The sequence below is a fragment of the Vanellus vanellus genome, assembly GCF_965231255.1.
Source record: "Vanellus vanellus genome assembly, chromosome: 2".
In the NCBI taxonomy this organism is placed as follows: Eukaryota; Metazoa; Chordata; class Aves; order Charadriiformes; family Charadriidae; genus Vanellus; species Vanellus vanellus.
Genome location: NC_138906.1, coordinates 170,046,803 through 170,073,280, shown reverse-complemented (window position 1 = coordinate 170,073,280; position 26,478 = coordinate 170,046,803). Strand labels below are relative to the sequence as shown.

Below are 26,478 nucleotides of genomic sequence, written 5' to 3'. Positions count from 1 at the left end.
CGTATCCATGGACCAAGCTCAAACTGTCAACTTTTAGTAAGCCCTTACCTGGTTTTGTTACTGGCAGGCAGAATCTTTTGAAGTCTGTTTTGGGGTGGGTTGTTGTTTTTGTTTGTTTTTTTTTTTTTTTCAGTAGCCTTGATTCTTTAGGATTAATGCTGCACTGAATTTGCCCAGTAACTTTCAAAGACAGACGTGCCTGAAAATCAACTCTCGTGGATATTCGGTCTGATACTCTTAAGCCTGTTCAGAAGACCTCGGCATCGTCTTTTCCCTGGAGGTTCATGCTGGGACTCAGAGACTCTCTGCGGGTGCTGGTGGTGTTTAGCTGACAAGATCTGAGGAGACTGGTGTTTGCTGGTGACGCAAAACTGGGAGGGGTGGCTGACACGCCGGAAGGCCATGCTGGCATTCAGCGTGACCTGGCCAGGCTGGAGAGTTGGGCAGAGAGAGACCTGATGAAGTTCACCAAGGGCAAGTGTAGGGTACTGCACCTGGGGAGGAGTAACCCCATGGACCGGTACAGGTTGGGGGCTGACCTGCTGGAGAGCGCTCTGAGGAAAGGGACCGGGGAGTCCTGGGGGACAACAGGATGGCCACAAGCCAGCAATGTGCCCCGGTGGCCAAGAAGGCCAATGGTCTCCTGGGCTGCATCAAGCAGAGCGTGGCCAGCAGGTGGAGGGAGGTCATCCTCCCCCTCTGCTCTGCCCCGGGGAGGCCACATCTGGAGCACTGTGTCCAGTTTGGGGCTCCCTGGGTCAAGAAGGACAGGGAACTGCTGGAGAGGGTCCAGCAAAGGGCTGTGGAGATGAGGAGGGGACTGGAGCATCTCTCTGCTGAGGAGAGGCTGAGGGCCGTGGGGCTGTTCAGTCTGGAGAGGAGAAGGCTGAGGGGGGGTCTTATCAACGCTTATCAATCCTTCAGGGGAGGGTGCCGGGGGATGGGAACGGTCTTTGTTCAGTGGTGCCCAGTGACAGGACAAGAGGGAACGGGCACAAACGTGACCACAGGAAGTTCCATCTCAACCTGAGGAGGGACTTCTCTCCTGTGGGGGTGGCAGAGCACTGGCACAGCTGCCCAGAGAGGGGGGGAGTCTCCCCCTCTGGAGCCACTCCAAACCCGCCTGGAGGTGTCCTGTGCCACTGCTGGAGGTGCCCCTGCTCTGGCGGGGGGTGGCACTGGGGGAGCTCCGGAGGGCCCTTCCAGCCCCCACCACTCTGGGACTCTGTGATTGCAGAGCGCGGGTGGTTTTGTGTTTGTCTTGTTGCTCAGCGCAGTAACGGGCGAGGGGGCTCTGGGACCCGGTGCAGCCAGACCTGGTTTCAGATCGAAGTAGCAGCTCCTGCTTCTGATGGTGCTTTCACCGAGTGGCTCAGGATCTGGGAGGGACTTTGGAGTTCTGGAGGCGCCGTCCCTCTGCTCTCGTGTGGGTGGTCTGGCCTGGCCCTGCCGCTTTTCTTTTGAACTAAGAAGTCTGATCGCTTCGTGGCCGCGCAGTGGCTTCTGCGGATCGCGTCAGGCTTGGCGCTGCTCTGGTGCGCTGCCAGCCCTGCGTGCTGGTGGTTCGTGGGATGATGTTAGCAGGAGCAGGAGCGGGGCTTCGTCATGGAAGAAAATCCGGGTTGTAAAATGCATTTGGAGTTCTTGTGTCTCTTTGCCAGAATGAAAATCCCTTCTTTTGCTGTTTTGCAGATGCTTATGTTGACAGTATAACGCCTGCTCAGCGTGCCAGAAAGGTAATAGAAACCATACTGGATAAAACGGCACCACTGACCTGAAGGCTAAGTGGCTGAAATGGGATCCTGACTACTAGTCAAGATAGTTAGACTAGTCAAAATAACTAGTAATTCTTGGCACGCGCTGTTCTGTTGGTGTTAACTCGTTTTCCAAAACCCGACAGCAGGAGTACCTCGGGGTGTAGAGGGGCAGCAGTACTTCTGCCTGGCTCCACCTATTCCTACTTTTTACATCAACACATAGAAATTTTTTATCAATTGCAGTGAAAAATTAAAGCTTGTTAAGTCAGTGCTGCTCTCGCTCTGCCAGAGACAGCGTGTCTTGCTTTCGGCTGCTCCGGACCTTGTCTGCCTTGCCTGCACGGCCACGGCGAGCGGCCCGAGACCGGCCGGACACACAATTGGCTTCATCTGTTTGCAGATGTCGATGTTTAAAGTCAGACGACCCTAGTTGTCTTAATTTGCTCAGAAGATCGTCGGCTGTTGCTGTAGATACGAAAACAAGTTGGAGAATTAATAGATTTGCAGTTGTGCGAGTTGAGGTTTAATCTTTGTAGCCTGCTTCACCTCCTGGCTTGTATTTTTAAGTCTCTGAGCAGTTGTGCTCTGCTGGTTCTTCCACATTATTACCCTGATCACAGCGTAGAGTTATGGGCCATCTGCCCCTTCTCGGTAACTCACGGGTGTGTGTTGTTCTCCTGGGCCGAGCGGAAGGAACCAGGATTGGGCCGCCGTTGGCTGAGTGCTCCTGTGGGCAGCCAGCCTGGGCCAGCAGAGACGCCGCGACGTGCTGCAGGCGCACTGCATCAGGAGCTGCGGGACGGGGTTGGGGTCCCTCTGAACTGTACTTGGGAGCTTGCATCGGTCGGGCGGTAACAGCTTCAAACAAAGCTAATAAGCTACGTTCTTCCCTGCAGCTGAGAGACTCCAAGAGAGGGGACCGTTACTGGTTTCACCCACAGCAACGCAGAATTTGTGTTTGTGAAATGAAGGGGCAGGTGGGCTTCTCTCTTTCTGTCCAACGGTGGTTGATAATGTTTCATTTTGTTTTCTGTTTTGACAGAGTGGAAGCAGCTTCCATGTGTTTGACCAAGGCCAATTTGCCAAGGAGGTGCTTCCAAAGTACTTCAAACACAACAACATGGCCAGCTTCGTACGGCAGCTCAATATGTGTAAGTATCTTCTGGGCAGTTCAGAGTGCGAAGTGTAAAGTTCATCCTGAAATAAGGTTCCCCTCTTCTGCCCAGGTTTAACGGAGGGGAGATTTCATTGAGCTGGGAGCATTTGCCAGCTTTGCACTCACTCGGTGTTGGGGGACCAGGTGGTATTTTTAAGCTTGGCCTCTGCTGAAGGGAACTTCAACTTCTAAAACGGAAAACTTCTGCTAAATATAAAGAACTTCAGCCTCTCGGGCATCTTTTATCCTGAAATGACCTGATTATTGGCACAGGAGTTCTGAATGCTTTCCTTGTGTTTGCCCATCATTAATGTTTGTGACGGCACTCTTTGCCATGCTGTGTCACAAAAGAGGACCTCCTCTGGAGCGTTTCCAGTGGGATAGGACCACCACATGTCATAGCTTCTTCATTTTCCACTCACTTTCTTGAGAGGATGTTGCTGCCAGCATCAGGTAGAGCAGGCATTGTCTGAACTTGCTCTTCATAGGGTCTTCACGGAATGGTTAGAGTTGGAAGGGACCTTAAAGATAATCTCATTCCAACCCCCTGCCCTGGGCAGGGCCACCCCCCCCCAGCCCAGGTCGCTCCCAGCCCCGTCCAACCCGGCCTTGAACACCCCCAGGGATGGGGCAGCCACAGCTTCTCGGGGCACCCTGCGCCAGGGGCTCAGCGCCCGCACAGCCCACAAGTTCTTCCTCACATCTCCTCTCAGTCTCCCCTCTGTCAGCGTCAAACCGCTCCCCCTCGTCCCACGGCTGCCCCCCCTGACCCAGAGTCCCCCCCCAGCTCTCCCGGAGCCCCTTTAGGCACTGGGAGGGGCTCGCAGGTCTGCGCGGAGCCTTCTCTTCTCCAGGCTGACCCCCCCACCTCTCCCAGCCCGTCCTCCCAGCAGAGGGGCTCCAGCCCTCCCAGCATCTCGGGGGCCCCCTCTGGCCCCGCTCCAGCAGGTCCATGTCTCTCCTGTGTTGGGGGCTCCAGAGCTGGAGGCAGTACTCCAGGTGGGGTCTCCCCAGAGCAGAGTTGAGGGGAAGAATCACCTCCCTTGACCTGCTGGGCTGAGGTGTCTGCTGCTTTTCTGTTGATAAAGCTTGCTGTCCTGTCATGGAAGAGAATTCAGTTGGTTTAACCTCACCTTTTCTTGTCTTCTAGGTTGGTTTGGTTTTGGTTTTTGGTTTTGAGGATTTTTTTACTTATGAACATCTGTACGTGAAAAGTGGCACCTGCTTGTGTAGCCCTCTGAGCGGGGTCAAGAGTTCCCAGAGAATTGGGGAATATTCCGTTTCCCATCACAGTTGAGGAGAAGTTTGCCCAAAATCTCACATCCTGCTGGCAGAAGAGATCTGTCATTGGGCTGCTTAAGTGTAATGAGAATCATAGAATCATCTAGGCTGGAAGTGACCTGTAAGATCGTCAAGTCCAACCGTTAACCCAACGCTGCCACGTCCCCACTAACCCCCGTCCCTCAGCACCACCTCTGCCCGTCGGTTAAACACCTCCAGGGGTGGCGACTCCCCCACTGCCCTGGGCAGCCTCTGCCAGTGCTCCACAGCCCTTTCCGGGAAGAAATGTTTCCCCATCTCCAGTCTAAACCTCCCCTGGCGCAGCTTGAGGCCGTCTCCCCTTGTCCCATCGCCTGGTCCTGGGGAGCAGGGACCGACCCCCCCTCGCTGCCCCCTCCTGTCAGGGCGCTGTCGAGAGGGAGAAGGTCTCCCCTCGGCCTCCTCTTCTCCAGGCTGAACCCCCCCAGGGCCCTCAGCCGCTCCCCATCAGACGTGTGCTCCAGACCCCTCACAGCTCCGTGTCCCTTCTCTGGACACGCTCCGGCCCCTCCATGTCTGTCTTGTCGCGAAGGGCCCAAAACTGAACACAGCACTCAACGTGGGGCCTCATCAGTGCCAAGGACAGGGATGATCTGTCCCAGTCCTGCTGGCCACACCATTCCTGATACAGGCCAGGGTGCTGTTTGCCTTCTTGGCCGCCTGGGCACACTGCTGGCTCATGTTCAGCTGCTGCCCACCAACACCCCCAGGGCCTTCTCTGCGGGGCAGCTCTCCAGCCGCTCTGCCCCACGCCTGCAGCATCCATGGGGTTGGTGTGACCCAAGTGCAGGACCGTGTTGACCCTCACACCACTGGCCCATGGATCCAGCCTGGCCAGGTCCCTCTGCAGAGCCCTCCTACCCTCCAGCAGATCAGTACTCTCACCCAACCTGGTGTCATCTGCAAACTTACTGAGGGTGCGCTTGATCCCCTCATCCAGATTGTTGATAACGATGTTAAAGAGAACACGGGGCAGCCGGACACCTGCGGAATATCGCTTATCAGTGCCTTTCACCTTGCTTGCTGTTTCTTTTGCTGGAGGGCGGGAGCTCTTCTACCGACTGAGCCCCTGTCTGCAGGCGGCGGTGGGATTCACCCTGCAGAAGACCGGGCTCCTCCGGCGGCTCTGCTTCCCGGCTCAGAGGGACCTTTCCAGCTGCGCTTCTGTCTGTCCCGTCACCGCAGCTGAGTCGCGTTTGGAGGGAGGAGGGTGGTGTTTCCCTCCAGAGCACGTTGTCTGCAGGTGCCTTTGGTACTTGCGTGTCCTGGAACGCTTTGGAATAGGATCATCCTGAGCATTCAGGGCAGGGAATAACTTAATGAAATACAACAAGGGAAAGTGTAGGGTCCTACATCTGGGCAGAAACAACCCCAGGTTCCAGTATAGGATGGGGAGCTACCTGTTAGAGAGCAGTGTAGAGGAAAGGGACCTGGGGGTCCTGGTGGACAGCAGGATGACCATGAGCCAGCACTGTGCCCTTGTGGCCAAGAAGGCCAATGGCATCCTGGGCTGTATTAGAAGGGCGGTGGTTAGCAGATCGAGAGAGGTCCTCCTTCCCCTCTACTCTGCCCTGGTGAGACCGCATCTGGAATATTGTGTCCAGTTCTGGGCCCCTCAGTTCAAGAGGGACAGAGAGCTGCTGGAGAGAGTCCAGCGTAGGGCAACTAAGATGATTAAGGGAGTGGAGCATCTCCCTTACGAGGGAAGACTGAGGGAGCTGGGTCTCTTGAGTTTGGAGAAGAGGAGACTGAGGGGTGATCTTATTAGCGTTTATAAATATATAAAGGGGGAATGTCATGAGGATGGAGCCAGGCTCTTCTCAGTGGCGACCAGTGATAGGACAAGGGGTAATGGATTCAAGCTGGAACACAAGAGGTTCCACTTAAATTTGAGAAGAAACTTCTTCTCAGTGAGGGTGACAGAGCACTGGCACAGGCTGCCCAGGGAGGTTGTGGAGTCTCCTTCTCTGGAGACATTCAAAACTCGCCTGGACGCCTTCCTGTGCAACCTCATCTAGGTGTTCCTGCTCTGACAGGGGGATTGGACAAGATGATCTTTTGAGGTCCCTTCCAATCCCTAGCATACTGTGATACTGTAATAATTCAATTCCCTTGTCAGATGGGGTATAGGCTGCTGCTCCGGCCGACGGTGCTGTAGCTGGGGAATAGTAAGAAGCAAGCTGTCTGGTCCGTTCCCTCTCGCTGTTTGTAGTGTTACAAAGGCAGGGGGAATAGCGTTATTCCGCGTGTCAGCTCCTCCCTTCGGTAGCAGGGATGGAAGAGCTGGAGCGGAATTAGGTGATCAGACAAAAGCACGTCTGAGTGATAAGGTGCTCTTCTAAAAAGAAGGGGAAAAAGAAGTAATAAATCTCCAGGACCGAGCCGAGACAGGACTGAAAGTTCCTCCTAACGACACCTTTCCCAAGTGGTTCAGTCAGAAATGGAACTGAGATTATTTTAATTTTTTTTTAAGACCTCAAGAGTCGGGTTCTCCGAACGAAATTCCTGCCCTCGGTCAGACTTTTGGGTCTTTCTGCTGTGTTTGGTTATGCTCCCACAGTAGCGTGACGCAGTGCTGGGATGGTGGAAAGCCCGGCTTCGTGTCTTGTGCTAGAAAAGAGTGTATGAAACTTCCCATTCCGGTGTTTATAACTTTTTTTTCTATGCTTTGTCCGTTTTTTAGCATTGATCCTGTTCTTCCCTATCTGTGTTACAGAGGCTTTGATTTACTTGACTTATAACAGGGATTTCTTAGCGTGTGTTTGGGGGCAGTCTGAGGATTTCAGTTTCTTTTAGACTTGTGTGATATGGTGGATGTCACGTCCAAACTTGAAAGTAAACTCGGAGTTTCTCCCTACACTGCTGGTTGGGGTTGCTTGAAGAACGGGGATTGCCGAAGGAGGTGCAGTAAAGAAAAAGATACCCAAAATTGAACGTGATTTTCTACGCTCAGTTTCTGGGGGTTTGCTTGATTAGTTTCTGGGTAGTTTTTGTGGCTTTATTCTCAAATCGCTTTGTGTTTAGCATAACTGCCTGTTTCTGTGTTACCTGCTCACAGGGCAATTTGAGGTTCGTTATCCTGCTGGGTGAATCGTCCCGTAACGAGCTTTTGCTGTTCGGAGCGAGCATCTCCGTGCTGCTGGTTCCCTGCCCTCTGCTAAGCAAGCCGGAGCCTTTTTCTCCACGCTCCCCCCTTCCCGGTTTTCCAAACTTGTACCGCTTAATCCTGCTCTTACCCTTCGGATGTGCGGGGGAACGGAGAGCTGCCTCTCCGTGGGAATGCCGCGAGATGGATGGGTGCGTTTGCAGCCGCGCTCTGCTGGCGGGGCGCAGGAGCGCTCGGGGGGATTATCCCGGAGACGCGGCTTCACGGCAGTCTGCTCGGCTTCCTCCCCGCGCACACGCGTCTGCCCCTCCGGTTTGGCTGCGGGTTCTTGTGATAGGCAGCAGCATAAAGGGAGCCTTTCATACACCTCTCACGTGGAGGTTCTATCAGGGATTAACTTTAATGCTCCAGATGTGGGCTGCAGCGAGCATTCCGATGTTATTAGAAAGGATGACATTTTCATTACCTTTCAACGCCAGCTCTTTGAATAGCCGTGGGGCACGGTCTGTGCTCCGGGACCGGGGCCTTTAGTTTTTAAGGATCACTCGAATAACCGAAAACTGGCTAATATCACTACAATAACGTGTAATTTCTCTAAATCACTTTCTGCTACAAGCGCAGGAAGCTTTTCTTTTTTTACCGCAGCTGCGGGCTGAGCAGCTCAAACAACGCTCTTGATTTATCCGAGCGGTTTACAGAAATGCTGAGATGCAAAAACGCTTTGCTGCGCCGCACTCTGTTCTTGAGTGGCTTTTAGGTGTTTTAAGTACATCTGAAGACTTTGGTGCATAACTTCTGCCTGAGCTGTTGAGGAAGCGCTTTGCAGCGAGCTGTGCCTCTCCCTTCCCCGCAGAGCGGAGGACTTGCACCATCACCCTCACCAGCGGGCGGCGTTGCTGCGGGACGGGCAAAAGTGGTGCTTGTTGCAGTGGATCTGGGGAATTGTTTGGATATGGGATATTTTTAATTGTCGCATATTAGAATCAGAGAATGGTTTGGGCTGAAGGGACCTTGAAAGGCCATCGAGTCCCCCCCTGCCCTGGGCAGGGCCACCTCCCCCCAGCCCAGGTCGCTCCCAGCCCCGTCCAACCCGGCCTTGAACACCCCCAGGGATGGGGCAGCCACAGCTTCTCGGGGCACCCTGCGCCAGGGGCTCAGCGCCCGCACAGCCCACAAGTTCTTCCTCACATCTCCTCTCAGTCTCCCCTCTGTCAGCGTCAAACCGCTCCCCCTCGTCCCACGGCTGCCCCCCCTGACCCAGAGTCCCCCCCCAGCTCTCCCGGAGCCCCTTTAGGCACTGGAAGGGGCTCGCAGGTCTGCGCGGAGCCTTCTCTTCTCCAGGCTGACCCCCCACCTCTCCCAGCCCGTTCTCCCAGCAGAGGGGCTCCAGCCCTCCCAGCATCTCAGGGGCCTCCTCTGGCCCCGCTCCAACAGGTCCATTACAGTGAGAAAAACGATGTGGACTTTTATTTCTTAAGGTGGAGTAGACTGTTAAAAAAAAAAAAAATTAAAGAATTTTGGGCTTTAGTATTAAGGCGAGTGGACCGTTAACTTGAACATCTGCTTCAGGACCGCTGACCCTGTTTGCAGAGATTCGGCTCTGCCCTGGGAGTGTCATACAGCTCATTTAGGAAGAAGTTTTCTGGAAAGACTCTGAAGCCTTTGGGAAGTCATCTACCTTCTGTGTCTCAGGGTCTCCTTTGCTATAAGAACATCGCTCTGTGCTCTCAGGTTAAGGCTCGGGGTGCCTACGGTGCCTGGAATGTGCCGCTTGATGACGAGCGCGGCAGCGGCGGTGGTCTGCACCATGGGCTTGTGGGGTGAGGTGGCACGTGCTGCCGCGAGACGAGGGGATCGGTGTCCTGACGTGGAGAACGGAGGGGCTTGGGAGTTCCATTACACGCGGCAATAACTCCTCCCCCGTTGTGTGCTGGTGGGCACTGGCACGGGGTTGTCCCCAGTGTGTCCCTGTTTTTGTTAGTGCATGGGATGATGGGCAGTGGCGCTTTAGCTGCATCGTCTGCATTGGCGAGGACGTGGCTGATTGCTCTCAGAAACCATTCTATTCCCTGAATAAATAAAACACAAGCCATTGGGATTGCCTCGAGCGGGCGCTAAATGTTTGATTCTCTTTTTGGTTGTATTTTTGATAGAAGTTTTGTTGAAATGTGTGTCTCTGCTTATCTTGCTCTGCATTGAAAAGGCGAGGCGGTGTTCACTCACCTTCCAGGAGGGTTCCCTGTGAATGAGGGGCTTTTATCGGGAAATGATGAGGTTAATTGCAGATTCTTGGTTTAGTTCCAGTAATTCAGCCTTTCTTCTTGCTGACCCACACCATCAGCCAGACATCAACATAACTCAGTCTTGCGAGAGCAGCAAAAGGTGTTTTCCAAAATGGTTCTAGGATGTAGGAGCAAACCCCGGCTTCTCGGCCATCGGTGTCAAGCTGCTGCTCGGGACTGGGAGCTCTGCTCTGCTCTCCTGGGGAGGAGGAGAGGCAGGGCACGGGGCTGGTGGCTGGAGAGGACTCGTGCCACTTGCTGTTCAGGCCACGTGGAGAGGATCAGCGTAAGCCTCTGTCTGAACGTCTCAGTTTAAGAGAGGCTTTCTCATTCTACACAGCATTTTTAGGATGAGCTTTGTTCGAAAGTGGTCGTGGAGCACTGGGTATTTAAGCAAGCAAGGGTAACTTGTGCTAGTTTCTGCCTTTTTGAGTTCCTATTTAGCCTGTTAAGCTTTATTATTATCTCCCCTTTGATTTGCAGATGGCTTTCGAAAGGTTGTCCACATTGAGCAGGGAGGATTGGTGAAGCCAGAGAAAGACGATACGGAATTCCAGCATCCGTACTTCATCCGAGGCCAGGAACATCTCCTGGAGAACATCAAGAGGAAAGTAACCAGCGTAAGTTTATACAGCACATCTTGCTCTGGATAAACTGTTTAAAACCAGAGGATTAATCTGAAAAGCGTCAGTGTCTCCAAGGGTTGGTGGACGTCGGTGTCATTGGTTAGCATTTTATGCCGGCAGCTCTTGTGGCTGTCTCGGCCCTCTCACCCGGGCACAAGCTGCGGGGCCACCCTGCTAATCAGCCGGCTCCAGGCTCTCGGTACCGTCCCTTTTGTTCCCGGGTCTCTTTCTCGGTGTTTTCAGCCTTAGCTTCCTTGTGGCACTGCTTGAGACATCCCCTCTCCCGCAGCACCGACAGCAAACAGCCGGCACTGCCCTCGCAGACCGGATTGCTGCTGAGTTCGGTGAAAAGGATCACTGTATTTTTCCTGGTTTTCTGAACAAGTAGCATCTGTTTGAGTTTAGCTTGATGGAGGGAAGTTTGCTGTGTCCCCTGGAGAGACTGAAGAGCAGTTGTACCTTTCGGTAGGAGGGGGCGTGATCGCTGCTTGAGCTGCAGTCTTTACTTCACATGCTTCAAGGAATGAAAAATAGTACATGCGATGTGTACACACACAGACACGTGAAGATACGTTAGATGTAGTAGTGGAAGGAGGAAAAGAAAGGATAAGATCACAGAATCACAGAGTTTCAGAGTTGGATGGGACCTCTAGAGATCACCCAGCCCCACTCCCCCGCCAAAGCAGGACTGCCCGGAGCACATCACTCGGGACTGCATCCAGGCGGGTCTTGAACATCTCCAGAGAAGGGGACTCCCCCCCTCCCTGGGCAGCCTGTGCCAGTGCTCTGTCACCCGAACCGTAAAGAAGTGTTTCCGTGTATTTGAACAGAACTTCCGATGTTCCAACTTGTGCCCATTGCCCCTCGTCCTGTCCCTGGGAGCCACTGTCTGGAGCCTGGCTCCATCCTCCTTCAGCCCACCCTTTAGATACTTGTGAGCGTGAATAAGGTCTCCCCTCAGCCTTCTCTTCTCCGGGCTAAAGAGTCCCAGCGCTCTCAGCCTTTCCTCATACGGGAGATGCTCCGATCCCTCCATCATCTTAGTCGCCCTTCGCTGGACTCGCTCCAGCAGTTCCCTGTCCCTCTTGAACTGGGGAGCCCCGAACTGGACACAGTATTCCAGTTGTGGCCTCACCAGTGCAGAGCAGAGGGGGAGAATGACCTCCCTCCACCTACTGGCCACACTCTTCCCTGTGCAGCCCAGGATTCCATTGGCCTTTTTGGCGACAAGAGCACATTGCTGGCTCATGGATAATTTACTGTCTACCAGGAGCCCCAGATCCTTCTCCTCTGAGCTACTTCCCAGCAGGTCCGCCCCTAACCTATACTGGTGCTTTGCATTCTTCCTCCCCAGGTGCAGGACCGTGCACTTGCTCTTGTTGAACCTCATCCGGTTCTTCTCTGCCCAGCTCTCCAGCCTGTCCAGGGCCCACTGGATGGCAGCACGGCCCTCTGATACCTGAATTATTTTAAATGTGTTAACCCCCAGTGTAGCTCAAATAGAAATGTACACATTTTCCCCTTAAACTCACAGATGTGCTTTACAACTGCCCCATCTCTTGACGTACAGACTGAAGACGTGGTATAGCAACGGTTGGTATCAGGAGTTCCAAAATGCTTATGAACTTTCCAGGCTAATTTGTTAGTTATGAAGCAGGGGCTGGAGAAAGATGTTTTTGTCATTCTTTTCCAAATATTAATCAAAGCAACGTGTAGAGAGAGCAGCTCGCTCTTCTCTCTGTCCCAGCCTGCTCTCAAATAACCCCGAGTGCCGTTTTCACCGAGGCATTTTCACAGTGGCAAACGCGTTAGAAGGATGTAAAGACATCTTAAAGATATATGACCTGCTGGCAAGCGAGGTGGAGAGAAGCTGCTGTCGAATAGGTGGGATGTGTTAACCCCTATAGCGCTCGGCGGCTTCGCAGACTCCTCCCGTGGTGCAGCTCTGGTGAAACGTGCCTAGGTGGCATTGCTCGTGAGTATTTGATCAGAAAAATGAAATTGTCTGCTCAGAATCTTCTCTTCAGCTGCTTTAACACTTGTAGTGGAAATGATGAGGATGTGGAGCGAGCGGCTGCTGCTCAGGGAGGTCTGGAAGAGGCGTACCGTCCCTCCCGCAGTGAGCTCAGCTCCCCTTCTTCTCCTGATTTTCTTTCTCTAACCAGCTAATGACTTTCTTAATTGCTGAGACCGATACTCAGTTCACTGCACGCAGCAGAGACTTTAGGAAGCGTGCGAGAAGAATGTTTGTTTCCCATCTCCAGTGCAAACGTGCTCCCTGGTCCTCGTGGCTGCGAAGTTCTCGTTTTAGGCTGGTTTTGGATACGAACGGCTCAGTCTGAAGGTTTGCGTAGACAAACAGCTCTTGTGTGGGCCTTTGCTTTCACTCGAGCTCTCTATTTCTGATCCAAAAAGATTTTTTTTTTTTAGGCTGCGGCAGAGTTTGATGTTTGTAGCAGGATGCTTGCCGAAAACTTGCTTTGTAGAGCTCTGGATTTAGTCCCTTTGACGCAGTGCGCTCAGGTGTGAATGCAGCGGTCGGCCGAGAGAGGGGAGATGGAATTATTTTGCAGTATCAACTTTGAAGCTTAAATAACCACTCTGTAGGAAGGAAACATCACTGACATCTTCCTTTCTGTCTCCAGGTGTCCAGTATAAAGAATGAGGATATAAAGGTTCGGCAAGACAACGTAACCAAGTTACTGACTGACATCCAGGTGATGAAGGGAAAGCAGGAGAGCATGGACTCCAAGCTGATAGCCATGAAGCAGTATGTATGTGGGGAGGGGGTGGCAGAAAACGCAGGAGAGTTTGCCCAGTGATTTCTTTCCCCAAACACGTTATTTTTAAGACCTCGTCTGAGAGGAGGCTGGCTGCTGCTCGCTTGCTCTCTGCTCCAGCTTCCAGTTGGCTCAGGAGGACAGCCCGGGCTTTAGGAGGCTTTGTGCTTAGGGCGAGAAGGGGGTGGTGGAGGGACCTTTTGAACACGATTAAAGCCCGTTAAAGACCTGGTGTCACAGCAGCCGGACCTGTGACCCCAGAGCTGTGAGGTATGAGGTGGAAAGGCTGTGAAGGCTTCAGGACTTCCTTCCCTGCCGTGGGGGTAACAATCTGAAATTTCAGCCGATTCATGGTGCTGAGTTTCTCCCTTGTGATTTTTTTTTCCTCCCGCGAAGCACAGCTATTCTCTCTTGTCTCGCGCTGCACCAGGCTGTTCAAGTCATTCGAGATGATGACTCCTGTCCTTCTGTTCTAATACTGTCTTCTTCCTTTGGGCTCTCGACTTCTTACTTGCACCCAGTTAAATTCTCGCTGGATACTGCTCACCCGGTGTTTGCTGTTGGGTTGGGAGACAAAATGGATGATCTTGAGTCCCACTAATAACTACTGCCTTACCTTTAGAGATGATCAGGGCACTGTTGCTCACCCTTACGGGACGTTTTTCCATGGTGGTCATACAGAAGAATTTAGTTAATGTCACCTAAAGAGACTCTTTAAGTGAGGCTCCGGGAAGCGGCCGCCCTCCCAGCCCGCGGGGTCTGCGTACGACCTGCCAGCTGTCGGACTCGCACCGAGACTCAAAGTGGCCTTTAAGCGTAGATACCTCTCGGGGCCTGTGAACGTGGGGGTGGGGGTGTCTGATTCCCGTAGGCACTGTTATAGATCTTGATTTACAGCTGCTCTTTGGGGGTTTTTCTTGTTTACCTCTCTGCAAAGTGGAGCGAGTCACACGCCAGTGAAGTTTAGTTTATGCCTCGCTGCTTCGTCTCTTTCTAAGGAATTTGATTCTGGGTCTTACAGAACCCGGAGCGGGCAGCGCTCCGTTCTTGCTGGATGAAGCAGGAAAGCAGGGTGGGGGATGCCAAAGGGACAGTTTCACGGTGGAAGAATATTTCCTCCACGCTGTGTTCCAGAGCCTCCCCTTTCTTGGGTTTCATGACTATATCTTATGCTTGCAGATCACTTCTCTAGCACCTCTGGTGTTCATGGGAGGGGAGAGAACCTGCTTCGTCTCCAAGGTCATTCTAGATGATTCTCTTCACCTTCTATTTGCCCCAGGTATGAGCGCCCAGCTGTACGTCTGGGCTGTGCTTCTCCTCAGGCTCTGTGCAAGGGGAGAAGGAGAAGCAGATTGTCCTCCTAACCTGTTGGTAAATGGCAGGAGGTAGAAGATTTGTGCACCGTTACCGATACCGGAGTTCCGTGGGTCTATAGACAGCAGAGGTGGCTCTTCCTGTTTTCCCTTTCAAGTGAGCAGCGTCTTGCCTAGCACGGCTTCGAATGAAAAACTCATGGGCAGCCAACCTTGAATGAGGGGAAAGCTCCCTTAACGAGGCACCCGTAGCCAGCGACATCTTCATTAGTCCTCCAGCAATTGTACGAGTTCTGTCAGGTGACTTGTTAGTAACGAACCGCTGTTAGATGCGCAGCAGGGCAAACTCGTGTGGCCCTGGACTGAAAGCCATTTTTCCCACTTTTCTGGAAAAGCAATCAGCTGCCTAAAACAATTAGTTTGCCGCTCGCTGCGATGCATCGTGTCTTTGGGCAGCTCTGCTTCCAGCCGTTATCGCAACGAGTTCGTGTGGGAAGCTTCTGCTTTTGCAGGTTTGTTTTCTGTCCGTTGCAGGAAGAATAAGCAACATCACGAGCCGTCTTTAAACCCAGCTGCCGGTCTTGGGGTCCCACCACATGGCACTCATCTAAATTTCCGTGGCTTTTGCGTTCCTGTGGCGTGTTTTGAGATTGTCTGGGCTCATACCCCCGCGTTAAGGCTGAGAGCGTTCACAACTGCGCTGTAGGTCTCTAGGCTGCATTCTGGCTGCTCCATTGGCTCTTGCTAAAGCAAACATTTGCATTATTAATTATAAATGGTCTGTAAACCACTAGGTGGAGTGCCTACAGCGGTAGTTTGAGCTCTACTAACAGCAGAGAACTGACAACCTCTCTCGAAGCAGCAAAGCTTCCCGCTGCTTCCAGGAAGACCATTATTGACTAATTAATAGAAATGTGTCTTGCACTTTTTTGAAAGCTTATTGGGTAAATAGGCTCCTCTAAGACAATCAAGATTAAATGATTTGTGTGAGTTATGAGTGTTGTGCAACTGCCTCTTAGCAGGTCTTCATCTTGAGACTGGTGCCTGGAAGAAGCGCAGTCCCCGCCGAGCAGCCGGCGACTCCCCCAAAGGGCGGCTGCCCCTCGCCGTACCGGCTCCCGCTCCGCTCCTGGGCTCCGGTACTCTGCCGCAGGAGCTGGTTTCGTTGCCAGCACAACAGCAAACAGCCCACAGAAGGAACCGGGGGACTTGTGCGCGGGGCAGGTTCAGCCGCGGGATGATGGCACCACCACTGCTCAGCCCCGACCGGCTGCCGGAGGGGACTTACCCCGGGCAAGTGCTGCGCGGGCTCCGGGCTGGAACACCAGCTGCAAGCTCTCCGTAGCTTGTGACAGCTTAACAACCTCTTGGTTGAAAATACTCCATTCTTCCTGCCTACTTCTCCATCCTTTAGTAACTGGGGGGTTTTGGTCTTCTGCAGGTTCTCCGTATCTCTTGGTAAACACAGCTTTTGGGTCTGCATTTCATTGTCATAGAATCATAGAATGGTTCAGGCTGGAAGGGACCTTGAAGATCATCGAGTTCCCACCCCCCCGCCCTGGGCAGGGACACCTCCCCCCAGCCCAGGTTGCCCAAGGCCACGTCCAGCCTGGCCTTGACCACCTCCAGGGATGGGGCCTCAACAACCTCTCTGGGCAACCTGGGCCAGTGCCGCACCACCCTCAGAGTGAAAAACTTCTTCCTAATGTTCAGTCTGAACCTGCCCTCTTCTAGTATCTTTGCTTTTTCCCATCTCCGTTATTAGTACCGGATCCCTGTACTTGGATTGCTCTTCCTTTTCTGCAGGGCAGAGTTTCCAAACCGTTTTTCATGCCTGCAGGTTCTCAGGAACTTGTGGCTAAAAATTCTCTTCTTGCTTCTTGCATAATAATACATCCCATTCTCTTAAGGTTGGTCGTCTTAGTTCTGGATGCGTGGTGTGCTTCAAAGCATCACCTGGTTCTTATCCTCACATCATCCTCACTTTTTCCTTGACGAGTTTTTTAAGTGTTCTTGAGGGTCTGCTGGTTTGCACTGTGTTGCATCTCTGCAGTAGGGCTATTCCAGGTTCTCCCCTTCCCCACACCAGTGCCGCAGTGAACCTCCTGTAGCATCACTCCCCAGGTGAAGTGGTGGCGATTAAGACCTTCAGCTTGTGCCGCTGCTTCTGGGTGAACCGCTACAGCTGGCAGCAGCCAGAATCCTGTTGGATTCCTGCCTTAACCGCACCACAAAGTGCGCAGAGGTCTTCCTTGCAAATTCTGTGGGAATAATGGCTTTTAGTGCTCCAGCGTGGAGGCTTGAAATCCATTCATGGCTCAATACAGGAACCGTTGGTATCCACGCGAGATGGAAGAGACGTCAGTCGTGGTGCAGAACACCCGGACAGACGTGCTGCTTCGCCGGCCGTTAATGCCGACAAACGGCTGCTGCCGCACGGCCGCTGGGCTGCAGTGGGGAACTGGAAAGAAAGCCCAGTTCAGAGTGCCGGAGGCTGGGCCTCGGGGAGGAGGAGGCTGGCTGTCGGAGGAACTCTGAGCATGGTGGTCTTTGAGGGAGGCGTTTGGTAGCTGTGACCTCCTGAAGGTTTTCTGCAGAGAAACGTACAGCGTAGGTTAAACTTCCTCGTGCCACTCTTACACGCTCCGGCGTCTAGAAACTCCCCCAAAGCGTTCAAAGACCGGAGTGGGTTTCCTGAAGTTATTTGCGTGAAGTGAACTTCAACTGAATTTCTGAGGTTTTTTTGAACTGTGAGTTAGAAACAGGTTAATTTTGCTGTAAAAACAGCGTATTTTTGGTTGGCTTAGTGCAAGATTGCTATGAATGAAGAGAAGAGTGGTAACTCTGAGAGTGAGCTTGCAGTGGGACCAAAAGATCTCGCACTCCTTCTCTTCTGATAGAAATGGTCATACGTAGGCGATCCCAATTAACCGTTGGGTTTGTAAAGACGTGGTCCAACCACAACCAGAGGAGTGTGTCCAGCGGTGTAACAACACTGAATCATGGACAAACTCCAGGAACAGAGACACGAATGACTAAAGCGATCGGAAACTTGCTGAGTAACGAGTGATGGGAGGAACTCGGCCTTCTGCGCTGGAAGAGGAAGGGGAACGAATGGTGAGGTGCATCTCTGGAGGTGTCTCCAGCCTGAGGAACCGGAGCTTGAGCAGTTTTCGTGTAGCGACAGAGGTGAAAATCGATAAAATTAGACTAGCAATAATGTCTGTGCTCCCGAGTGAAGAATTTGAAGAACAGGTGGAAGGCTGTGGTGGATTTCTTCACCCCTGGAAATGGGAATTCAGGATTCTCCCTTTCAGCCGCAGCTGTTGGACCTGGAGCAGGAGCGAACGCGTGTAAGTGCTGTGCCTTGTGCTTCACTGACCTGACGATCGTGGTGTTCTGGGGATTTTTTGGCTTGAAAATCTGACGCCACAAAGCATCCCCTGGCAAGATTTCAGTGTCTGGTGTCTCACTAGCGCTCTTCTCCTCCCCCCTCGCCAGCAGGCCTGTCCCCGTCTTACAGATTTCTGAGGAATCCAATTCCAAGACTTTTCCCCTTGAACGGAGTACGTTAGCAGGCACTGACGTGAGCTGACTAAATACGACTTTGTCCTCCGTGTTGAGCTTGGAGCTGACTGGAGTTGCTCCGCTGTGGAGGAGACCTGCGCTTTAGCCGCAGCGTGAGAGTCGCTCCCGTGAAATTCTGCTGGATTCATCTGGAGACGCCCATGGAAACAGGGAGTTGTTCCCGTTGTACAGGTGGCGGCTGAAGGAGGGTCTGTAGTTGTAGAATCACAGAAGGGTTTGGGTTGGAAGGGACCTTGAGGATCATCCAGTGCCACCCCCTGCCCTGGGCAGGGCCACCTCCCCCCAGCCCAGGTCGCTCCCAGCCCCGTCCAACCCGGCCTTGAACACCTCCAGGGATGGGGCAGCCACAGCTTCTGTCGAGCACTTCTCCATCTGCTCCATCACACTCCTCCAGCGAAGGGCTCTGACGTCTGACCAAGGCTGAGAGCAGAAGTGTTCCGTCTGCCGCGTGCGCCCGGTGAGGTGTCTGCACGGTGATGGTGGGAAATTGCAATGGGTTTGGGTTACCCAGAACAGTGACAGTCGTCTCCAAAGAGCCGAGGGTGCCACAAGCACAAAGCTGTTTCTTAGTGCCTGAAACACTCCATTCCTGATTATTTTTTTCTTTCGAAAGGTGTGTTTTGAGTGGGGGGAAGGGGGGACCACTTTAGGGGGGACCCGGTGTGATTTGTATTAAGCTGCTTTGTTGGCATAAAAAAGGGTTTACGGTCATGGCTTGGCTTCTGTCGCAGTAAGATCTTTGGAGCATGGTGGGAATGCGTATGGGTTGAAGGTAGGAGAGGGAAAGCTGCTCCGGGGGGGGGTTACGAGTCAGATATCATCATAGGACAAGAGGAAACGGCGTCGAGTTGCTCCATTCAGGTTAGACATTAGGAAAAACTTCTACACTGAAAGGGTTATCGAAGCCTGGAAGAGGCTGCCCGGGGAAGTGGCTGAATCGCCACCCCTGGGGGTGTTTAAAAGCCGTCTGAATACGGTGCTCAGGGACGTGGGTTAGAAGTGGGCCCAGTAGGGTTAGATAACGGTTGGACTTGATCTTCTAGGTCTTTTCCAGCCATAACGATTCTGTGATTTGGCACATCCAATATACTGCTCGTAGTAAATGTCCTTTTACTGCCCAGCTGTGAACAGACCTTCTCAAATCTTCTCCTATTGACTCGGCTTAGCTCCAAAAGTCTGCCTGAAAGGAACACAATCAAACCCATCTCCGCTGTCCTATCATAACCCGTGGCTGGATAATTTGCCGCCCGTCTCTAGCACTGGCAGCAGAGGATGGAAAGCAGATAAACTGAACTTTGGGTATGAAAATATTTATTCTTCCTTGTCAGCAGCTCCTTCGGCAGAACCGCGTAGTGCTCCCGAGGGGCTGAGGTCTCGTGAGCGAGGACATCGCTTCCCTGCCGCGCACGGGCATCTCGCCTGTTTAGGTTTGGTTAATCTGCGCTTCTCTGCTCCTAGTTCCACATATTTGGGGGGTTTTTTTTAGTTTTAAGGTGTATTTTTTTGCTTCTGCTGGAAAACAGAAGTCCCTTGTCTTCTTACAGGTATTTTATAGGTCTCTGGAGACTTTTTATTTATTTTTAAGACAAGCAAGCTGTGGGTGAAACAAGTGTCTGAAATGACCGTGAGCTTTAGGGAAGACGTTAATGCTCTTTGTGGCCTCCTGCCTTTCTGGCTTTTGGACTTAAGGGTGACATTGCATCACGGTTTCTTTGTCCTTCTAGTTACCTCATGGACAAAAATGTGCAAAAAAGAGCAAATCTTCTCATTCTGGGGAACATAGAGCCCGGGGCTCCCTTCCCTCTTGCTGGAGAAACAAGGGGTTGCCTCTCGTCCTGGCGCTGGAGCCGCAGCAGAGCTTTCGCCCGCTCCTGCTGGGATGGAGGTCTGGAGTGGAGGTTGGAAGTGCGTCACTGGACTTGGTTGTGCTCCTCTGGTATGCTCAGCTGCTTTTTCAGATAGTTCACCATCTGAAAATTACTCCTCTTGATCATTTTTTCTCCTGTTTTAGCAGGAGGTGAAATTTATTGGAGCATGTGAAGACAACCCCTACAGGCGTTCCTGCGTAGATGGAATAAGTCGCAGTGAAGCTTTGGATTTTGGGTTCGGTTTTGTACTCTGCTTCGCACAGCTTATTCTAACACATCCCTTCCATTTCCCTATCCTCTAAATCACGCTGTCCCCCGCAAGTCTGGCGTAGAAGGGATTCTTTGAAGCTGTCACCGTGCAGCCTGGCAGTCCCGCAGCCTGCCGCCGCGGGGGCTCCTCGAGGGTCGCAGCGGCTGGAGGAGCCTGCGGCCGGAACACTTGAGTTTGCCAAAAGCAAAGGTGAGCGTTGAGCGCCGCGAGCCCTCCTCTGAGCTGGGGCAGCCGGGCTGTGGCTGCGCACCGGTGGACACCTCTGCCTCTCCCCCTCCACTCTCAATGGAATCGCTCGCCCGGTTTAAGCGTCGGTCACTTAACGCCTTCTCTGACTGCGTTGTGCTGATATTCGGGGGGTGCGTTGAAGGTACGGCTTTTACTCTGCAGCACCACCAGCAGCTTCTCATCGGTGCTGAGGCTTTGCTAGAAGAGTCGTCAACACGTTGGCTCTAGTGAGTCATTTCGATGTTGGAGGGTACCGCGTAACTTAAATGCTTAATTTACCAACAGCTGGTACGGTTTTTCTCACATGAGGAGTTTTGTGTTAAAAGTGTTGCTATTAGAATCTTTGCGATTTCTGATCGCTTTCATCTCGTAGCATTCCAAAATTGGAAAGCTGTCAGAGGCCACCACGGGAGAAAGGAGAGGAGCCCCAACGGCATCCGCCTGGACTCCGTCCCTTCAGCTGGGAGGCTATCGCCTCCCAGAGATACCGTGAAGCAAAGAATGGTTATTAATTACACTAAAATTTGAGCAGGTTACTGACCTAGAATTTCTGCAGTTTCTTTTGGCTTCCGTTCTGCTTTCTGGGCTTCTGAAGCAGTGACTCATCTCAGCCAAACGTTTCCTTCTGGGCTTTTTCACTTGGAACTGCTTGGATTTCAAACTGACGGTCGCCGTTCAGGCTGGCTCTGGCGGTGCCGCGCTGGCTGCCGGGCGCTCGGCACCGTTCGGCGGCATGGAACGGTCCTTCGCAGCCCCGGGTCCGCCAGCGCAGCGCCTTCCCGTCGTCCCTCGTCTCTCGTGACCGGAGTCTCCGGGAGGAGAGTGGTTTAGCTTTACCTTAGGGGTGGCAGCACGCTGGTCTTTTCGGACTGTAAGCGATGCGGGAAGACAGCCCTTGGGCTTCTTCTTACCTGTGTGTGTCTGCTGTGGGTATAGAATGGTAACGCATTTCCCTGCGGCTGTGGCACTGCCCCGGGAGAGCGTGGCGGCGATGACTGACGTTACAAGCGAGCCCGAACGCGCCGGCTGCGTAAGGCAGGTGGGGAAACCAAACCGGCGCTCTCAATGGAGACGTTGTCTCTTGATTTGGAAATATTTGTCCTGACAAGTTCTTGTGTCGGGAGGGAGGAGATCTCTGCCTGCCCGTCCTGGCAGCGGCCGCGCTCGGTGCTTCCCCCAGTGCCGCAGCGCCGGGCAGGACAGGGAGACGGGGGGGGCTGTCGCTTCCCCGCGATTCATGGGCTCCGCTCGGCTCCGGTGGGAGCCCCAGTCTATCCGTAAGTTTAATTTTAAACAGATTGTTGAAAGCAGCAAGCTAGCCGTGGTGTCTGCACCTGTTTTTATGGGTTTTCTCCGTGTCTCCTGCGGGGACCGCGTTCGCTTTGGCTCAGGCGGGAGGCGCTGCCGTGGGACGCCGAGAGCTCTTCCTCCTGAGCGGGCGCTGCTCACAGGGCCCCGACGCTTTTACAAGGCCCCAGTCACTAACAGAATTTAAAAGTTAAAGCTTCTCCTGACAAAAATAAATCTAAACAGACACAAGAACTTGGCCTTTTGCAGTATAATTCCTCTCCACCAGAATTAGTTTACCGTATGCAAACCCCCAGTAAATCATACCAAATAATTTTGACCCGCGTAGCTTGCTTTATGGTTCCAGGGTTCCAAAAGCAACATATATATTATCGTTTGACACTGACCTGAGGGGATAGAGTTTGCATTAGAACATTTGTTGAAAAGATTGAAGCCATGGGTGTTAGGTGAGAGAAAAGCTGAGCTAGGGCGTAACGCAGCCAACTAGGTGATGTCCAAGTTTAGTCACCGTGCTCGGAAAAGCCTCATTAACAGAAGCCCTCCCACCTTCGGGGAGCGCGCGCTCCGGTTAAACGCTGCTTAAAACCGTCTGGGAGATGAGTAACCGCACGGCTTTGAGTCCTGGACCTCGAACCAGCCGCAGCTTCGCAGCCCTGTTTCTCTCTTCACCTTTCCTCAACAGCGCTGAGAGCGCAACTGTTTTCCTCTGCGTGTCTGTTGTGCGCCTCTGCCCCGGCCTGGAGAACGTGGGGCCCAGTCTGGACAGAAAAAGACGGAAAATTTGTAAGATGATCTTCTGCAAAATTGTTGGGCCTTTTTTTTTTTTTTTTTTTTTTTTCCCCCTGTGTTGTACACCACGCTTTAGGAGTCCGTCATACCTCGTGTCCTGTTCCCGCAGCCTGGCCAAGCGGTGCGAAGTGTTTCGGAGCGGGAGGGGACGTGGTCTCCTCGGCCGCAACGGGAATTTCTGCGCTGCTTTTTGGGCCTGCCCCGCAGGTTACTGCACCCTCTACCTTTCGCCAAGTTCTAACTTTTCACTTTCCTGTGCACAGGTCCGTTTACGGGCAAACTTGACCTTTACCTCTGCGTAGCAGCCCGTGGCGATGGGGGTACCTCAGAGACCCGTTGGCTTTGTCCCAGCGCGCCGTGCCAGCTGGGGCAGTAATGGGAAGTGACGTTTTGCTTCTCACGGATATTTTTTTAACAGCATCTTTGCTAGGAAAGAGCAGTGGGAGTGAACGTGCGGAAACTCATTAATGTGTGGGCAGTGAACCTGCTCGGATGTTTAGAATCATGGAATCACCCAATGGTTTGGGTTGAAGGGACCTTGAAAGGCCATCGAGTCCCCCCCTGCCCCGGGCAGGGCCACCTCCCCCCAGCCCAGGTCGCTCCCAGCCCCGTCCAACCCGGCCTTGAACACCCCCAGGGATGGGGCAGCCACAGCTTCTCGGGGCACCCTGCGCCAGGGGCTCAGCGCCTTCAGCAGAAAACATTTCTTCCCGATAATCTCATCTGGATCGAGGTTGCAGCATGGGGAGAGATGCCTCCCGTGGAGGCTGAGCTGGAGGAATAGTGCTGGAGATGCTTTGGAGGATTGGGAGGCTGAAGGACGGTGCCCGGAGGTGCGCTGAGCCGGCGGGCAGGGACGCTGCCTGTGATGCGCTCCGAGACCCGGGGCGCTGCTCACCGCGGTGCGTGCGTGCTGTCTCAGTTGTCCGCGGCAAATCCCCTGTGGGGTAGGTACCATGTAATACATCCAAGGGTTTTTCCAGAAATAAGATTTTCTTCTCCAGTGAAAAGCTGCTTCCAGGAGGGGCTCTCTCCCTTACGCCCCAGAGCTGCTGGAGAGCGGGACGGAAGCCGACTGGGGAGATCCCGTCCAGAGGCAGCTGGCAAAGCCCATCACCCTGCCCAAAACCCTACGAAACTCCCAGAAAGCATGCCAGGCACCGTGCAAAGCCTTCCTGCTGCCGCCCGGGGCAGTTTGGATGCTTTCTCTTCTTCTTGTGGGCAAAAAAAGGAAGGGATGCTCAGCTGCCGGCGAACAAACGCGACTGTGCCGTCGCTGTCTGCAGCCGGGGTGGCCAAACCTCTTCATCGAGAGAGTCTTCTGGAGGCAGTGGTGATGTGTGTCCTCTCGTCACCCAGGTCTGCCTGCTGGAATCGGAACTGGATGAAGGAGCATCTCATCCTCAGGGCCCTCATCCCTGTGGGGCTGAGCAGCCGTGGACATCCCTCTGCACCGAAAGAGCCTTTTTCCTTTGTGCGCTGCAGCATGCCACGCAGCTGGACGGCATCTGGGTATTCCTGCCCGAGAGCCCGCGCCCTCCTCCGCGGGGTTCTGCCCGTTATTATCTGGCTATTTCCTACCGAAAGAAGCGGTGTTGGGATTAATTACAGCGCTGTTGCCCAGAACCTGTATCAGGCAGTTTGGTGAGGGCTCTGCTTCACTGGTACCCGTCTGGAAATAACAAATTACGATTTTACTTTGTTGCTGAATTTCCTTTTCAAAATACATTGGAACGCAGCGAGCGGAGTTAAGTGCCTCCTTACGCGCTCCCGGTTCGGATTTGGAAATGAGACATCACTGTCAAGGCTCCGGTTTCTTGCCGAGCTGCGGTAAATCCTGCAGCGGCGCAGGGTCTTGGCGGGGGGGTTGTGCAGCGCAGGAGCTCAGGAGCGGGCGCTTGAGAACACTGCTGCTCGAAGTGGTCTTCTCGAGCAGCTGCATTCTCCTCATGGGCTTTTCCGTCGCCCCGTTGCCTCCTGTACCGCAGTAACCTAAGGAAACAATTACCTCTGGCTTCAGCCCCACCACAGCCCCCGTTCCCGGGCTGTGCGTGAAGGAGGAACCATCTGTGACCGCAAGCGGTCCCCGGCCCCGCTTGGAGCGCGGAGGTGGAGGTGATGGTGACGGGTCGCCCAATCCGCTGCTCTTTTTGGCTTCGGTAGTAAGAAAATTAAGGCTTGCCTTCGTGCAGGTGTGCTGTCAGCATCGTCAGCCGGAGCATCTGCCACTTCACAAAGGGGGTGGCAGGAGCTTTTGGAGGGGAAGGGAGATGAGGCTCCTGGAACGGGGTTGCCGTTAAGCCTGGTTTTACGGAAAGAAGACTGCGTGTGCGCAATTACGTTTTTCCCAGAGGCCTGAAGGGAACGGGACACCCGCGCGTGTGGACCTGGCCCCCGCGGGAGGAGGGACCGTGTCTCTGTGCCGCGCGGCGGCTCTCCCGCAGCCCTCAGCGCCAGCGCGCCGTGCCCCGGCTTCGCGCGGCTGCTTGGGTTTTGCTGGCTGAACGCTGGCTCTTCCAGCCTTGCGCCCAGGCTGCCGTCCATGCTTTTATGACCTCTAAATTGGACAATTGTAATGTGTTGTTTTACGGCCTTCCTGTGCAAAGGTTGCACGGGCTCCAGCTGTTGGGAGGTGGGGGCCGAAACGCTAACGCTCCTGCCGCGGCCTCCGCACGTCAGGCCGGTCCTGGGGGACCTGGGCTGGCTCCGAGTCAAACATCAGCTTGATCTTAAAATTGCTTTGATGGCTTATAAGGTTGAGCATAATGTGGGATCTGTGTGTTTTATCTGCGCTGCTGCTTTTTATGAGCTTAGTCACTGCTTGAGATCATCTGAAGTCGGTTTTATTGGTCATTCCAAACCAGAGGTTAAAGACCTGCGGAGTATTCGTTTTTCAGTGCGGTGATCTCAACCTGAAATTAATTACCACCGGAGTCTGACATACTGATGTTAAAATAACTCAACCCAACTGGCATCTCTCAACCCTGGTTTGCAGCGTCTGCTGCTTTCTGGCAGGTTTGTGGATGCGGTCTGTAACAGGATTCCATCCTTTCCCCTGGTGCCCGCGGCTGGAGACCACGGGCAGCGTCTTCCCCGGTACGGAGGTGTCGGCTTTTGGCAGCAGGTTCACACCATCTCTCTCTGCCTCTTGCACGGCACTGTCCTCTTTGTGCCACGTCTTCACTAATCTGCTTTTTCAGAGTACTCTGGAGGAAGGAGATGTTGGGAGCCTCCTGGTGACCTTTGTCGGGATGGTGGTTTGAGGCTGTGCCCTGAGGCCGGCCAGAGCTGGAAGGAGTCGGTCGCTGTGCCGTTCGGCACCTTCCAGTCACGTAATCACTCCAGGAGCAGTAACCTGGTCTGGTTTCCTCTCGACCCTCTGCTTTTTCAGAAGAAAAGCAGCCAACAGTTAAAAACTGCATTCGTTTTCCTCAGTCCGTGCTCACCTGAAATGGTTCAGAAGGAGGTACTGAGGGAAGCAGGTCCTGCTGGCTCTCGAGGAAGAGGAGGAAGAGTGCCGTTTTAAATAAAATGTGTTTTGGTGTTTGTTTTACATCTGTATTTTGCTAGTAATGTGCTCGTGGGTGTTACTGCTGCCGTGGCCGAAGTTCAGGGGTTGTCTTAAGCTGGGTCACCACAGGGACCTTCAATACGTGAGTCGCGCACAGAGCTCCCCCCTGCGCTCAGGACCGAGGAGCGTCTCCATGCTGTTGTAGGTTTGGTCCGATTCGTCTGGATGGAAGCTCTCAAACGGCGTCCCGCGCTGTGAGCGCCGCTCTGTGCGTAGCTCGCTCGGCCCCAGAGCTGTTGGCCGCTAAAAGATCCTTTTTAATCGAACTGTGAGTTTATGTGGGCAGACAGTTCGTCTTTATTGGCACAGAGGAGTGGGCTCTTCCCCTGGTGGTGTGAGCTGGGGCTACCTGAATACTCTGGTGTAGCTAAAATGTTCTCACGGGTGAGTTAATCCCGAATCGGTCCACCCACCGCTGTGAGACCCCGGGCTTAATGAGCGCCTGACCGTTACCTGGAGTAACCTTTCGCGCTCCAGACCACCTTTCCGTCACCTCCCTGAAAAATTCCGCTGAT

At 53.5% G+C, this 26,478-nt stretch overlaps 1 protein-coding gene across 3 annotated transcripts in view; it reads left to right on the top strand.

Annotated features, from left to right (window-relative positions):
* Positions 1-26,478, top strand: part of HSF1 (heat shock transcription factor 1) — an 80,987-nt gene that overhangs the window by 20,449 nt on the left and 34,060 nt on the right. For all 3 annotated transcript variants that reach the window (XM_082498864.1, XM_082498863.1, XM_082498862.1), the window contains exons 2-4: positions 2,800-2,908; positions 10,105-10,241; positions 12,893-13,017. In XM_082498864.1, the coding sequence (XP_082354990.1) occupies positions 2,800-2,908; positions 10,105-10,241; positions 12,893-13,017 (371 nt within the window). The remainder of the gene's footprint in view (positions 1-2,799; positions 2,909-10,104; positions 10,242-12,892; positions 13,018-26,478) is intronic.